The sequence below is a fragment of the Zosterops lateralis genome (genome assembly GCF_965231275.1).
Source record: "Zosterops lateralis genome assembly, chromosome: W".
Taxonomy (NCBI): Eukaryota; Metazoa; Chordata; class Aves; order Passeriformes; family Zosteropidae; genus Zosterops; species Zosterops lateralis.
Genome location: NC_139801.1, coordinates 18,414,759 through 18,430,155, shown reverse-complemented (window position 1 = coordinate 18,430,155; position 15,397 = coordinate 18,414,759). Strand labels below are relative to the sequence as shown.

The window sequence follows — 15,397 nt, the reverse complement described above, 5'->3', positions numbered from 1 at the left end:
GTTTAAACAGAGAAGCAAAAATTTTATCAGTTAATTTTCAACAACACTTTTTATATGAATCCACATACTCGTATAAAGGCACCTGTGATTGTACACCTCTATACTCAATAGGGATTTATATACACACAAAATTTCTATAGAAAACCAGAGTTAATTATTGTTTTAATAGCATTTTATATGCTATTAAATAAACAGTCCCCATCCTAAGATTTTTGAAACACAGTTCAAGCACTAATGAGTGCATTTAATGCAGTGCTAAATTTTGGAGGGCCTTCCATCTTACACACACTTTCATACCACGAGGCAGTCCCTTCATTGAAGTTTAACAGCCCAGAACATTGCAAGTGGAATAATCTCCAGGAGTTTGGGAGAGGAAATTGAGTAAATCAAGATGCTGGCTATCCAAATAATATGAATTTAATTATCATTCAACATTCCAGTATGAGCTGCAAAATAAGTGTATAAATTACTTCCTTCTGACCAGGAATGTTAGTGTGCAATTTTTCTAATTATACCTTCATAAGTAAACTTCTGTTTATTGTTCAGACCCAACAGGTCATGGTCTGACAAAGAATGACAGATTTTTTTGGGGTTTGCAGAGTTAACAGCACAGTTTGAAAATGTGGCCAGTTAGAAGAAGGTTGAGGAAATCCAGCCTACCATGAGTGGGGTTTTTTTCCCTTCTCCTCACGCCTGTGGCTCTGCTCCTCTCATACTCAGAGCCCCCGGGGTGCCCTTTCCCTTCAATCAGGATGTAGTATTTCCCACTCTCATGCTCCAGGAAATAGTTTGGAGACTCAGAGCCTTTCATCCCAGACTTTCCAAATTTGCTGATGTCATCACAAGTCATTATCCCAATTTCATCCCTAAAAACAGAAGATGATGGAGAAATGCAGCATTTAAGGTAAACTTCCAGCATGCAACTGCCTCCCCCAAACACTACAAATAAAAAGTCTTGCAATTGAAATGCTGTGTGGAAGAACTTTATAAGTGAGGCAATTCAACAAATGTAAATTAACAAAACCATCATTAGGTACCACTTTAATTGTGAGATAAACATTCAGGAGTTTTCTAGGATCTGAAGGAGAACATAAGGAATTGTTTTAATATGAGCATACAAGGGTTTCTCTTGCAGAAACATTTGATAATAAGAAGTAGACACATAAAAGTAAATAAAACTAATTGATTTAAATACTTCTTTAAATACTTTCTTGATTTAGGACTAAAGCCAGGCTTTTCTCAGCTAGGTAAAAGTTAAGTAACTTAAAACAATGATTTTAGCTCTTAATTTTATTAATTTTTTAGCTTGATGGTGAGGCTGTTCGTTTTGGTTTTGTTTTATTAATCTAATGACATCAAAATTTAAAATTTTATTTTTCAAAACCTCACATCCCTTAGGACATAAATACCTGGGGCCATAAAGTCCTGACATAGAGGAGAGAATGAAAACATCCTGGAGTGCAGAGTTGTCCATTTTTGAGGACATGCCCATCGTACTTGTTGGGGTTGTAGAGCTGCTTATGGGGCTGGTTGGAATCACAGGCTGTAAAAAACCAAAAGGCACATGAAGAATAAATTTTGTCCTGTGTCGTCCCTGAATTTCTTGCTTTCAAGTGTTTGAGTCTTTGCAGCACCTTCTCACGCTGCTTCATGTAAACAATGTTGTATTCTTAGAAATTATCTCTATGTTTTGCATTCTTGTTCTCTGAGAGAGAACTTGACTGATGGTCATATTGACCAATGGAGTCAGGAGGTTGTAACCTCCTTGGGCCAATCTTGGCCCTCTGTACAAAATGTATATAAGCCTTTGGAGTCAGATAATAAAGAGCTTTCCATGATTCACCAAGCTGCTGCCTGCTGTCCTCGCTGGGTCACATTGGTGACCCCGAGTGTCTGAACGGACTCCTGACGTGGGAGAACAGGTCACGCCGGTGACCTCCAACTGCGAGAGAACTGCACGTCGGTGGACCTGTCTGCTCAGTGAGAGACTGAGCTGCTCTGCCTGAGGCAATCGTGGTAAGAGATAATGATCTCTAAAACCTCCTCAGATGAGGAAACCCTCATGTTGGACCTTTGCCTTGAGGTCCTGCGGAGAGAAGAAGTCTCCTTTCCTGGAGATGCTCTCCAGAAATTGTTCTATTATGCTAGAACTCATGGGTTTTTTTGCAGCCTTGAAGAAGTTTTTTCTACAGCAGAGTGGAAGTCTTTGGGCGACTATCTGCTCCAGGTTTTCTTTGCAAATCGCAGTGTGGAACTTTTGAAACTTATAGCGACCTGGAGCAGGCTGGAGAAAGTGCTGCCTAAAGTGCAGCCTTCCAGCTCTGAGGACAGCTCCAGCCTCATCGGGCTGGGTTCCAGGGAAGACGATGGAATCATTCCTCCTGTCCCAGCTCCGCGGAGATGGGCGGGACAGCCGACTCCCCTTCCTCGCAGCAGCTTGGCGGGAAGCCTGCCTGCACTCAGCACAGCTGCTGAGGCAGGCACGGGGTCTTCTGCAGAGCAGACCCCTTTTGCACCCACGCCTCATCGGTGATGGAGTGTGGAAAACCTCGGGGCTTCTGAAAGCCCCTCGGGATCGGCCCCCCCTCCCAGTCCCAAGCCGCCGCGGAAAAAGCGGCGACAGAGGCGAAAAATCGCCCCCCCCACTTCCCACCCCCCCGGTGCCTTCCTGGCCTTGGAAGCGCCGGGAGCACTCTTGGATCGGGGGGCGGGGTGGTTTTTGCGGACTGTCCGCACTGTGGAATGTCAATAAGGTATTCCGTGAGGGGCGGGACGGCCCCGAAAAGTGGCGGGGCCGGCCCGGGGCGGGCAATGCAGCCCGCCCAGCCCCCGCGGGACGGGGCGGCCCCAAGGAGTGAAGGGACCAGCCCAGGGCCACCCTGCACGGCCCCGGGGCGGGAGAAAACCCCCCCGCAGGGGCCGGCGCCGCCCTTGAGAAAGAGCGGGCCAGCCCTGCACAGAGCGGCAGCGAAGCCAGCCAGCATCGGAGCCACAGCCGCGGCTGTGAATGCAGGGCCGGGACAGCCTCCCAGCCCCCCCGCTCCTCCCCATGCCGATCAGGGCACTCCCCCCGCGCCTGTGGGGGCAGCGCTTGGCAGGCGGGACACGCCTCCTGCAGCGCTGCCATCTCCTCCCATGCCAGCCCCGCGCCGCGCGGGGCGGGCAGCAGCCGCCGGTCCCAAAGCGGCGCCGAGGGACACGCCCCTTCCAGTGCTGCGTTCCCCCCCCGCGCCGAGCAGGAGCAGCGCGAGGGAGGCAGCTGCGGCCGATCTGTCAATTTTAAAGGAACAGCGCGGCCACAAGCGGCTGTTCCTCCGTTGCAGAGGGTCCCGGGATCCTGGATCTCCCTCAGTCTCGGATGATGTCCCAGCCGAGGCTGATGCTGTGGGTGGCCGTGGGTCGGCACGGTGCCCCCTGCAGGGCAGGGATGGATTCCCCAGCTCTGTGGGTGCGGTGAGAAAAACTCTCACCCCTGTCCCTGTGGAGCACATGGGACAGGAATCAAAGGTGGATGATGCCTCATCTAATGCTCAGGCCAGCAAGACTAATGCTAAGGCCAACAAGAAACAAAGAAAGAGAGTGCAAAAAAGAGTAATCACTCCCTTGTTTCTTTGTGGAAGGTGTGGACGGCCGAATTACATGGCAGATGTTTGCAAGGCAAGCCATGTGAAAGGCCAACCTCTGTCAAAAGGGCAGTGGGGTGCAAAGAGGAAGTGTGCTCGGACAGAAGAGTCTTCCCAGTCCCCACAGCCGATGGAGGTCTGTGGGGAAGATTTAATCCCACACCCACCTCTCCCTGTCAGTGTCCCTGAAGGGACCAAAATTGTTTAATTTGTGTTTGAGTTTTCTGTTCACAGGACAAAGAGTCAGTGGTGAGAAGGCAGTTGCTCTGAAGTACTGAGTTACCTGGATTTCACTGGACTGTTGCTCTGATCAAAGACTGTCCTGGAACAATTTGGAACGGACATTGCGATTTTTTCCTTTGCTGTTTGGCAGCTGGAATGGACTGTCTTTCAAGATCCATTCATCACCCTTCGTGACTTGTTTGGGAGCTGATGGACCAGGATCATCTTAAAATTTCAACCAGTCCTGGGATGTTCCTGTGTTCTGCATCGAAACAGAACTCTGGAGACTGGAGGTTTTTTATAAGTCCTCCAAAAAAGCCAATCCTCGATTCTGAATCTGAATGATTGTTTTATGCGATTCATTTGTATCCTGCAGGTATCACTGGCTGATGAATGTCCAATTCCTTGCACATTCTGGAATGGGTCATTTTTGCCCCATCTGCCACAAGGCGGCAAAATATTGTTTGAAAAAACAAACAATGAAAATATTTTTTTTTTTGTTTGAGCTAATTATTGCTCGATTTCAGCCGCAAAAATGGCAATCAATCATTTTTGTATGAGCTCATTGCTCGATTGATAATGCAGGCAACAATGCTTGTGAATTTGATGGGTGCAGATTTTTGTAAAATTCATACTCTCAGTATTATGGGAGGAATTTGATTGGAGCTTTGCAAGCAGTGTTTTTCTGCCAAATGCTCTGGAGCCATGAGCTGTTGCGAGTGGCAAGAATCCTTTGGATTTCTTTTTGCGGCCCAAAAATATTCAGAAATTTAGTGCAAGGGCCCACTGTCTTTACAGACGATTTGGGAGGACAAGGTAGGCCAGTGTTCCTTGGAAGGATGATTTTGAGGGCAAGTTTTGGAAGTCCCTGAGGATGGGCAGCCCATTTGGTTGTTTGGGGCTGCTGTCATGGCATTTCCACAGTTTTCCCAGAAACTTTTTCATTTAGTCACGGATTTAACTTCTGTGGTCGACATGGCACACAGATGGGTTGTTCAATTTAAAGGGAGTCAGCAATGTTGTTTGTTCCATTTGCTGAAGAACCTGCATTGTGCCACAGGGGCCTGGTTCTTCAAAAACAAAAACAGGGAACGCAGGGTGAAACCCCGCAAATTCAATTGGCAAAGGCTTTGCATGCCATTGAGCACCTTACAGGTGCCACAGAATTTCACTAACCCTGCAATGTGAAAAGCAAGAAACCGTGACCAAATGAAGGTCAACAGAGGAGGAACCACTGGTCCTCCCATGGGAACAGAAATTGAACTGTAGTTCATTTTCTTTTTTCCTTTTTTCTTTTTTTAAGGTAAAAAGGGTGAGATGTCGTCCCTGCATTTCTTGGTTTCAAGTGTTTGAGTCTTTGCAGCAGTTTCTCACGCTGCTTCATGTAAACAATATTGTATTCTTAGAATTTATCTGTATGTTTTACATTCTTGTTCTCTGAGAGAGAACTTGACTGATGGTCATATTGACCAATGGAGTCAGGAGGTTGTAACCTCCTTGGGCCAATCTTGGCCCTCTGTACAAAATGTATATAAGCATTTGGAGTCAGATAATAAAGAGCTTTCCATGATTCACCAAGCTGCTGCCTGCTGTCCTCTGTCAAGGTCCACTCCCACGTCACAACGTGTTGCCCTTCTAAAGGCTGGGGTAACAGTCCTGTTCTACAAGAAACAACAAAATTGGTGTGCATAATTTTAGGAATTTTGACGTCTTTTTTGGATTAGCCATTTTTTTAATTTCTGAAGTTTCTTCCAAAAAGATGTCTAGTGAAACTCTAGGCTTCAAGGCTAGTTATGAAAGAAACTGATAAACGACCAATAAATTAATTTAAAAGCCACCTCAAGGGAAAATATGAGACTCAATCAAAATATGATCTTTAATCAATGCAGAAAATGAATTATCTGAGGAGAAAGGACACACTGTATTAAATGTCATTATTACAGAAGTTAATTACAGAATTCTGGAATACTTGTACTGAATGAAATGATCATGTTGGTTTCAGTGGAAGATTTATTGTTAGCAAGGACAGAATATCTTGATTTTTTAAAGAAAGCAGAAGTCATTGTCCTTCGGCTTTATAGCCATAGTGATACAAATACATGTTCTATGGTAAATAGAAAAGAAATAAAAATTAACCTGAACAATAATATCCTTTAAGATTTTTTTTTTTTATAAACTTTTACATGACATTGAACACAATTTTTTGATTCTGATGTCATAGAGAAGCTCAAGTCAATGGACTGCAAGGACTAGAAGGATGATAACTAAATATGCTGTGCAGGATACAGAGATATAAACAAAAGAATATTTTTCAACCAAGGTTCAGTCTGTGTTGATACTCAAGAAATAGAAAATATTTTTCTTTTTAAAAGTTATGCTTAAATAGATACAACCAGTTTTGTACTGGTGGAAGGAAAAACCCAGTGACTCAAAATTTGGATCAAAGCAATAAACACCCATCTTCTTCTAAATAAAAGAATTTCTATTCTTGAAAGGTAATCACTGAATTTTTTTTATGTAGTTCAAAAAGTAAAAGCAGTCCTGAATGCCAAAAAAGGATGTTTTTTCATAAGAATGTCTGTCTGCAAATGGGTCAAAATTGTATTAGTTCTCTATGCTTATTGTTAAAGTAAATAACAAATGGTTTAATTGTTCTGGATCAATTAGTTGTGACAGGAAGGATTATTCCAATTTGAAAAGTTCTCCAAATAAAAAGAAAAAATACAAAAAGTGTTGTATTTTATTTGAATGAAGTTGTTTTGTGCAGAGCACTATTTGCCATTATAAATTGAAAAAAAAATCCATTTTGTCCTGAGTGGGAAAATAATTAGAGAGTTTAAAAATTCAAATAATCTTCTAATATCACATAATATAAGCCAGAGACAAAAGGGGAAAATGGTGTCACAAATCTCACTGAAAGATAATGGAGCACAGAACTCGTAAATGAAAACTGCTGTTGTTAATTGACCATCAAGGGAAACCCTCTAAAGCAAAAGAATACTACAACAAGGCCAAATAATAGATTTTATAAGGCCTCACAGATTCTGTATTATCAATAATTCATAAATTACCTATGTGGTATAATTTTAAGCTTAATTATTGTAGAAAACATATTAATAACCTCTATAAGTGCCTTAAGCAATAATAGCACAAGAGCAGCTTGGTGTACTTTCACTTTTCTGGGTACCACGACAAAGGTTGGCATTTTTAATGGCACATCCTATGCTGTACATGCACTTTATACAGCACACACTGTTCACTCTGACACAGCCTCCAAATCCAGTGCCGCCTGTGAATTCTGATTCTTTAACGTACAAATATAAAGGGAGGATCCCTCTGGAAGCCCTGTGCAATTGCAATTTCCATTTGGCTGCCCCTGGAGGCTCCATCTGTAGTTTACAAGTAGACACACGAATATCTTGCCAGAGCAAAGGATGTTATTCCTGCAGCATTATGACAGAAAAATCCCCTTTGGGTGTCACAGGGCCCCATTCTGTAGTGGTGTGGGTTTGGTTTTATCAGTTTATGTATGTATTTGTTCCTTGTATTAAGTTCATTTTTATAAGTTATAATGGTTTGCCCCATGCCACCCATGTTCCACCCTCATTGGTTTTACGCCAACTCCAGTTATATGTCAGTCATAAGTTATCCAGCCCCTGGGTCTCGTCTGTCACTTTGGGGTCTCTCCCAAAAGTCTGGAAAGTTCCATGAAAAACCCCAAGTGATTGGACAAGACTTCAGCTGTCTCCCCACCTGAGTTATTAATTTGTTACTGTGTATGTCATTTATCCAGAGAGCCATGCCCCTTTGGCCCCTGATTTGTCCCCAGTTAGACCCATCCCTGAGTTCCTCCCCCCAATAAAAGGTGCTGCATTGGGGGGGTTCAAAGAGATTCTTTTCCCTCGTTTTTCCCCCGCTGCTTCTGCTGAGGGGTGTCTGCTGGGGCAGATACCCTGATGAATAAAGCCAGCAGTTAACCCAGAACAGCCTCCTCTTTTTTCCTGCCGTCGTTGCTTCACTCCTTCAAGCAAGACAAGAACTCACAGGGTCGGTGAGGTTCACCCTGCTACCGAGCAGCCCCCTTTACTGTTGAGGTGTCAGGGCTAGCCGAGGCAGAGACAGACACCTCAGCAGATTGGCGCCTGTTCATGGGGCTTGGCTTTGAAGATTGGCTTCCGTTCGTGGGGCTTGGCTTTGAAGAAGACCAGCACACCATTGCTGAGGATGTCAAACACCTGTTCGAGTGCAGCAGCAGCGTGGGGGCCGACACGGCTGGCCTGAGAAGAGCCCCAGACCCTGTGACGTGGACTTCTGGTCCTTTTGGAACTGTTCCACTTGTGGCTGCAGAGGACCCTCGGCACATCACACACCTGCTAGTGACCCAGCCCCCGGCTGGAGGGTGAATTGCTAGCAGGAAGGAGAAGACAATTCTTCAAGTGCCCTGAAGAACCTTCTTCCAAGCAGGAATTTCCACCACAGTCCGACTTTCCTAGACCCCGCACCGGATTGGTGAGTGTTGGGCAGTTCCTAGTGGAAGACACACTCACGAGACCTCAAGTCTCACTTGGGGAGAAGCCAGCTCAGTTTTAGAGCCGGCCTCAGACCGCGCGGTCCCGGGGGAGGTGCCTTTTGCCCCCCCCCCCGGCAATTTTCCCGGTTGCGGCTTTCATTTACTTTCGTTTTTTATTACGCTTTTAGTTTTGCGAGTCGGAGCCCCCTGACAAGTGGTCACTTTGGTTTTTGTTGCCGACTCCTCCTTTGTTTGTGTGCGGCACCCCGGGGTGCGGGTTCTTGGGAACTCACTCCGGTTTTAAGTGTGTCTGGGGCGCTTGGTTTTGTGTTCAGAATTTTCAGTTATCGGCTGTGCTGTGTGAAGCGGTAGATTTAACATGGGCGCAAAGCTTTCTACCGCCGAAAGAGGTTTTTATTACAAGCTTTTAGGCGTTCTAGCAGACGGGAACGTAAAGTTTCAGAAAAACGACTTAAAAAAATTTGTTAAGTTGCTCTTTCTTCACTTCCCCAACACGACTTCTGACCTGGTGCACAGGGTCTGCTTTTGGACCGCTGTGCATGCCAGGTTTGCAGAGACAGTCCGTGCCGGCGAGAAAGCAAAAAAGTTTTTGCTTTGGCCGCAGCAGATTCGCGAGGCGCTGTCATGCCGCGGGGATTTGAAAAAAGAGCAAAACCGCGTGTTCCCCTGTTCGTGTTCGAGCCCTCCTTCCCCCTGTTCCAAACCCCATTTCCCTGGGACCGGTATTCTTCAAAAAGCGGCGGAAAAACCCGCCTGCCCTGGCTTTTTGAAAGTGCCGACCCCATCCCGCCCGAGCCAAAACAAAGCGACTCGAAAACTGTGTTGCGGCACTGGCCACGCTGCACAGAGAGATTCATCCTGCCCGCCTTTACCTCGTAGTCACCCCAGAGTTCAGTTCACGTTGCCTGGCAACGCTGGCGTGGCGGAGCCGCAAGCGCCTTGTTTTGACTGCGGCGCGCGGCGCTCCCCTCCCCCGCACTGCCCCAGCTGCGGCGCTGGGCGCTCCCATCCCGAGCGGGCGCGGCGCGGCCCCTCCCCTCCCCCGACAGCGGCACGCGGCCCCTCCCCGCTCCCGCCCGGCGGCACGCGGCGGGCCCCGTCCCCTGGCTCGCGCGGTGACCGCTCGCCCTGAGGGCGCTCCCCCGTCCTGCGCGGCAGTTGCTGTCCCCCAGCCCCCGCAGCGGTTGCTCACCGCGGGCGCCGTTCCCGCTCCCACGCGGCAGAAGCGGCGACAGCGTGGGGCGGTCAGCGTCCCCCAGCCCCCGCGGTGACCGCGGCCACGGGTGCCCTCCCCGCTGTGCCACGTGGCACCAGCGGCCCCTTCCCCCAACAATGGCGGTGGCGACCGCATGCAGCGCTCGCCATCCCTTTGTTCCCTTTCTTCTCCCCACAATTCCCTGTGCTACCCCTCGGACTCCTGCCTCCCCCAAACCCAGTTCCCGCCTTTTTCAAATAATGTTTCCTTCCCGCCTTCTCCCCAAACTCCTCCCTCTCGCTCCGCCCTGAGGTCTGCCCACCGGGTGACATCATCCGAGTGCCAGACCACGCCCCCTGATGTCCGGAGGCCCCGCCCAGCTTCTGGTTCCCACGGCCTGAAGCCCCGCCCAGAATCTGGTTCCCATGCCCTCCCCTCTGATTCCCATGATTGGAATTCAGAGGAAGATGAGCTGGAACCTGGAAATTCAGGCCCAAGCCAGATTCCATCCCTTGCACCAGTCACCTATCGCAGGTCAAAGGGTGGAAATGTCACCAGTACATCCTGGCAACCCATTCCTCAGCATGCAGTGAAGGATCTCTGCAAAGCCCTCAAGGAGTATGGACGTTACAGTCCCTACTTCAGAGGATTGCTGAATGCCCAGCTGACTGGGATGACAGCAGTCCCAGCTGATCTCAAGCATCTTTTCCGATGCCTCACAAACTCCACAGAGTACAAACTCTGGGAGGCATCGTGGAAAGACCTGCTGAAGAGGGCCCTCCAGAGCTTGTTGGCAGATCCCACAACTGCTGTGGATGAGAAAGGGGTCACACTCACCCTCGACCACCTGAGTGGTGATGGCCAGTGGGCATTGGCTTCAACCCAGGCCTCAGACATCCCCATCCCAGTTCTTGACAAGGTCAAGCACGCAGCAGAAAAGGCATTTTTAGGGATGCAGCCCCCAGATCCCCCTCCTGCATACTCCACAATTTTCCAAGGCCCAGCAGAACCTTACACTCAGTTTGTTGAAAGGCTCTCACAAGCCATTGAGTTGCAGGTCCGCAAGGAGCATGCAAAGGAAGAAACTTTAGAAGAGATGGCGTTCTCCCACGCAAATGAAAAGTGTCGCACAGCTATACTAAGTTTGTTGTGGGAGCCCCCACCAACGCTCCAGGACATGCTGTGAGTGTGTGAGCGCAAGGTGCCGTGGCTGGGCCAGCCAGTGAGTCATTCAGGAAGGAAAGCTGACATCCAGACTGCTGCTGCCGTGGAAGCTGATCCATCGAGTGCTTCATCTGCCCCACACGCACCGGCCCAAAACAAGCGATCTTTTAAGAAGAATGCAAGCAGGCCGTGTGCGCTGTGTGGGGAAATGGGACACTGGTGTCAACAGTGTCCCATGAAAAAAGACTTTGACAAGTTCAAGAACAGGGGAGGGAATGAGGGAGGTGGGGGGGAAACCTTTAAAAATCAAAAAAACTAAAGGTCAAGCGTGGGTCCACCCAGCGTGCAGACAAAAATTGGGTGGCCCGAGCCAAAGGGGGGAGAAGGGGAAGAGGGAGAAAAGGAGAACTGAGGGAGGAAAATAATACTCTCTCTTGTTTTCCTAGCCAGGAATTGACACCGGCTCCAATTCAGGAGCCAACATTGACTGTGACAAATTCACCAGACGTGACACCTTCCGACAGGGACCTAGCTGCACCGTTGCTAACAACAACCTCTGTCCACAAGCCTTTCAGGCTTCGCCTGACAGAGCCATTGCACCTGACTGACCGTGATTGGCATTTTGTTTCAGTCAATTCAAGAGAACCAGGTACTTGGTCCCAAATTGAAGGGAAGTTTGTAGTCATTGGGGACTGCAAATTCACCCCGCATGAGGTCGAAATTGCTCCGGGTCTCATTACATCGAATCCCAAGCATTTTGTCCTCTGGCTGCATTGTGTAAACCCACCAGTCTTCCTCCCTAAAGGACAGGTAATCGCCCAGGTAATTCCAGTCCCAAGTATACCTGTGGAGGATGGTGTCCCTGAAGTGAACGCTGTAAGGGCGATTGAGGAAGACAAGCCTAAAGAGACATGTAGGCTGATAATGGGTGAGGAGACCAAAACCATTAAAGGTCTCCTAGACACTGGAGCAGACGTGACGGTCATTCCTGAAAGAATGTGGCCATTGCATTGGGCTTTGCAGAGCGTGCCTGGACACGTCCAGGGCGTAGGCGGTCTTCAATTAGCGAGACAGTCAGAGAGTGTGGTGTAAATTGAGGGGCCAAAAGGACAATTGGCAAGTCCCCGTCCTTTTGTTTTAGATTATCTGGAGCCCTTACTGGGGACAGACCTCATGGCCCAGTGGGGAGTCACCATTAGCATACCTGACTCCCCGCAACATTTTCAAGTGGCAGTCACTGCAGAGCGCCCCACCCAGAAGCTGAATTGGAAGACTGATGAACCAGTTTGGGTGGAACAGTAGCTGCTTTCTAAACAAAAATTGAAAGCGCTCAATGAGCTCGTTGAGGAGCAGCTCAAAAAGGGCAACATTGAGGAGACCACCTCACCGTGGAACTCCCCAGTGTTTGTCATTCAGAAGTCGGATAAAACCCGATGGCGGCTCCTCCACGACCTCCGCCAAATTAATAATGTCATTGAAGATATGGGCTCTTTCCAGCCAGGGATGCCGTCCCCAACCATGCTCCCAAAATATTGGAATCTAGTCATAATTGATATTAAAGACTGTTTCTTTCATATTCCCCTACACCCGGACGACGCCCCACGCTTTGCGTTCTCGGTACCGACCATCAACTGAGATGCCCCAAGGAAAAGGTACCATTGGAAAGTTTTACCTCAGGAAATGAAAAACAGCCCTGTGATCTGCCAATGGTACGTCTCTTTCCTGTTGTCTCCAGTGCGTGCAGCTGTGGGCAAGGCCATTATCCATCATTATATGGATGATGTCCTTGTGTGTGCCCCAAATGACAACCTGTTGACCCACGCGCTTGACCTGACAGTGACTGCACTGGTTACTGCAGGGTTTGAGGTGCAGGAGTCAAAGATTCAACGGATGCCACCATGGAAGTACCTAGGCCTGGAAATTGGTAAGCGGACCATTGTTCCGCAACAATTGACAATAAAAACCAAAATCGAGACCCTTGCGGATGTCCACCAACTGTGTGGGGCATTGAATTGGGTGAGGCCTTGGCTGGGTCTGTCCACAGAAGACCTAGCCCCCCTTTTCAATTTACTGAAAGGGGGAGAGGGGCTGAGTTCCCTCAGGTCTCTCACCCCAGAGGCGCAAAAAGCATTGGAAAGAGTTCAGACAACAATGTCCACCAGGCAGGCAAACCGTTGTGACCCTGACTTGCCATTCCGTTTTATCATTCTTGGAAAGTTGCCACACCTCCATGGGGTGATTTTTCAATGGGACAAGGGAAATACCACCTCCCCCAAGAAGGACCAAGGCAAAAAAGACCTTCTTCTCATCATAGAATGGGTCTTTCTTAGCCACCAAAGGTCCAAAAGGATGACACGGCCACAAGAGCTGGTGGCAAATCTCATCCGGAAGGCCAGGACCCACCTTAGGGAATTGGCTGGTTGCGATTTTGAATGCATACACATCCCAATTAGGCTTAACTCGGGCCAAATTACAAAGGTGATGTTGGAGCACTTGCTTCAAGAAAACAAAGCGTTGCAATTTGCCTTGGACAACTACTCAGGTCAAATTTCTATCCATCGGCCTGCCCACAAAATTTTCAATCAGGATGCTCAATTTACATTGCCTCTCAAAAGTGTTCAGAGCAAGAAACCTCTCGATGCCTTGACTGTTTTTACAGACGCATCCGGAAGGTCCCACAAGTCAGTGATGACTTGGAAAGACCCTCAAACTCAGCGGTGGGAATCAGATGTTGCTGAGGTTGAAGGATCGCCTCAAGTCGCTGAGTTGGCTGCTGTTGTCAGGGCCTTTGAGAGGTTCTCTGTTCCATTCAATTTGGTAACTGATTCGGCTTACGTAGCAGGAGTAGTGTCCAGAGCAGAACAGTCTATATTGCAAGAAGTGTCCAACACCACACTCTTTGAGTTGCTCTCAAAACTGGTCAAGCTGATTTCCTACCGAGAGCAACCATTCTATGTGATGCACACGAGGTCGCATATGGATTTGCCAGGGTTCATTGCTGAGGGAAACAGAAAGGCTGACGCTTTAGCTGCCCCTGCAGAAATGGCCCCACTGCCCAACATCTTTGAGCAGGCCAAGATCAGCCACCAACTCTTTCACCAAAATGCACCAGGCCTGGTTCGGCGTTTCAACCTTACCCGAGACCAGGCCAAAGCAATTGTGGCCACCTGCCCCCATTGTCAACAGCATGCACTCCCCACTCTGAGTGGGGGAGTGAACCCCCGAGGACTAAACAGCTGCGAGGTGTGGCAGACAGACGTCACGCACTTCTCCCAGTTTGGGAGACAAAAGTACGTGCATGTCTCTGTGGACACTTTTTCTGGTGCTGTCTATGCTTCTGCCCACACAGGAGAGAAGTCTGGAGATGCAATCAAACACCTGATCCAGGGTTTCTCCTTCCTGGGCATCCCAAAGTCTCTCAAAACCAATAACGGGCCTGGGTACAAATCCAAGGAGTTCCGCAGCTTCCTGCAGTAATGGGGAGTGGAACATAAAAAAGGCATCCCCCATTCCCCGACAGGCCAAGCAATCGTAGAAAGGACCCACAAAGATCTAAAAAGGGTCCTGTGTCAACAGCAACAAGTTTTGAAAGTTGAACCCCTTTCAATTCAGTTAGCCAAGGCCCTGTTCACCATTAATTTCTTGAATTGTTCTTTCGAGGCGCTGAACCCGCCAATCGTGTACCATTTTGCAGGAAATCAACAACTGGCTCTAAAGGCAAGGCCAAAGGTCCTTGTCAAAGACCCGGAAACTTTGAGAACAGAAGATCCTCACAGTTTAGTGACATAGGGGCGTGGGTACGCCTGTGTCTCCACTTCCACTGGACTTCGGTGGAGTCCTTCCAAGTGGGTGAGGCCCTACATTCCCAAAGTCTCCGGACAAAAAGTGTCACAAGTCACAGTAGCGTCCTGGCGGAGGAAAAAGAGGGGTACAAACTCCCAAGAAGAGTTCTCCCTCCCCTTACCCTTTCCCAATTGGCTCTCTAATCGTGTTGTTGTTTCAAGTTCTATTTAGTTGTGCCAGATCTTTCCCTGTCCCAAATGGAGGTCCCTCTGGCTGTCAGCCTTCTGCAGCTCTTCCTGCTCGCCAGCCTCAAGATACCGACCAGTGGAGGGTTTGTCCCACAATCAACGACAGACGCCTGGGTCAATCAGTCGTCTCCATCCACAGCGCCATCAAACACGGTCGGCGGTGGCAACGAAAAGCTTGAAGACTGGCTGGATGAACTTTTTGAGAGCTGGGGACTTTCTAAATGGGCAGGGTCAAGGATCAAAGCTGGACTTTTAATTTGGATTGTCCTTGTCAGTATTTTATTTACCTTTATATTAATTAGACGTGTAATTGTCTGTTTAATTTCCAACACCACTACACCCTCTCAAGTACGCCAAGTTTTTGTAGTAAAGGCTCCCACAAATAGATCAGATCCAGAAGGAGTCATTCCATCTGAGGAAGGTGGCAATTTAAGAGAATGGTCCATTCCTTCAGAGGAATGGCACTCTGACCAACAATGGGACGAAGATCTGTCCTTCGAGTCGGAGTACCCCTCCTCTCGAATGCAGTCCACGTCCTTTTAAATAAAAAGAAAGGGGGAGATGTAGTGGTGTGAGTTTGGTTTTATCAGTTTATGTATGTATTTGTTCCTTGTATTAAGTTCATTTTTAT

The 15,397-nt window shown here is 48.2% G+C and overlaps 1 protein-coding gene across 1 annotated transcript in view; it reads right to left on the bottom strand.

The window, feature by feature from the left end:
* The window catches only part of LOC310922088 (connector enhancer of kinase suppressor of ras 2-like), a gene marked incomplete at its 5' end in the record, with an annotated part of 327,314 nt that overhangs the window by 69,428 nt on the left and 242,489 nt on the right, over positions 1–15,397 (bottom strand). The window contains 2 exons of the mRNA XM_083882408.1: positions 661–866; positions 1,410–1,543. Coding sequence (XP_083738534.1) covers positions 661–866; positions 1,410–1,543 — 340 coding nt within the window. The remainder of the gene's footprint in view (positions 1–660; positions 867–1,409; positions 1,544–15,397) is intronic.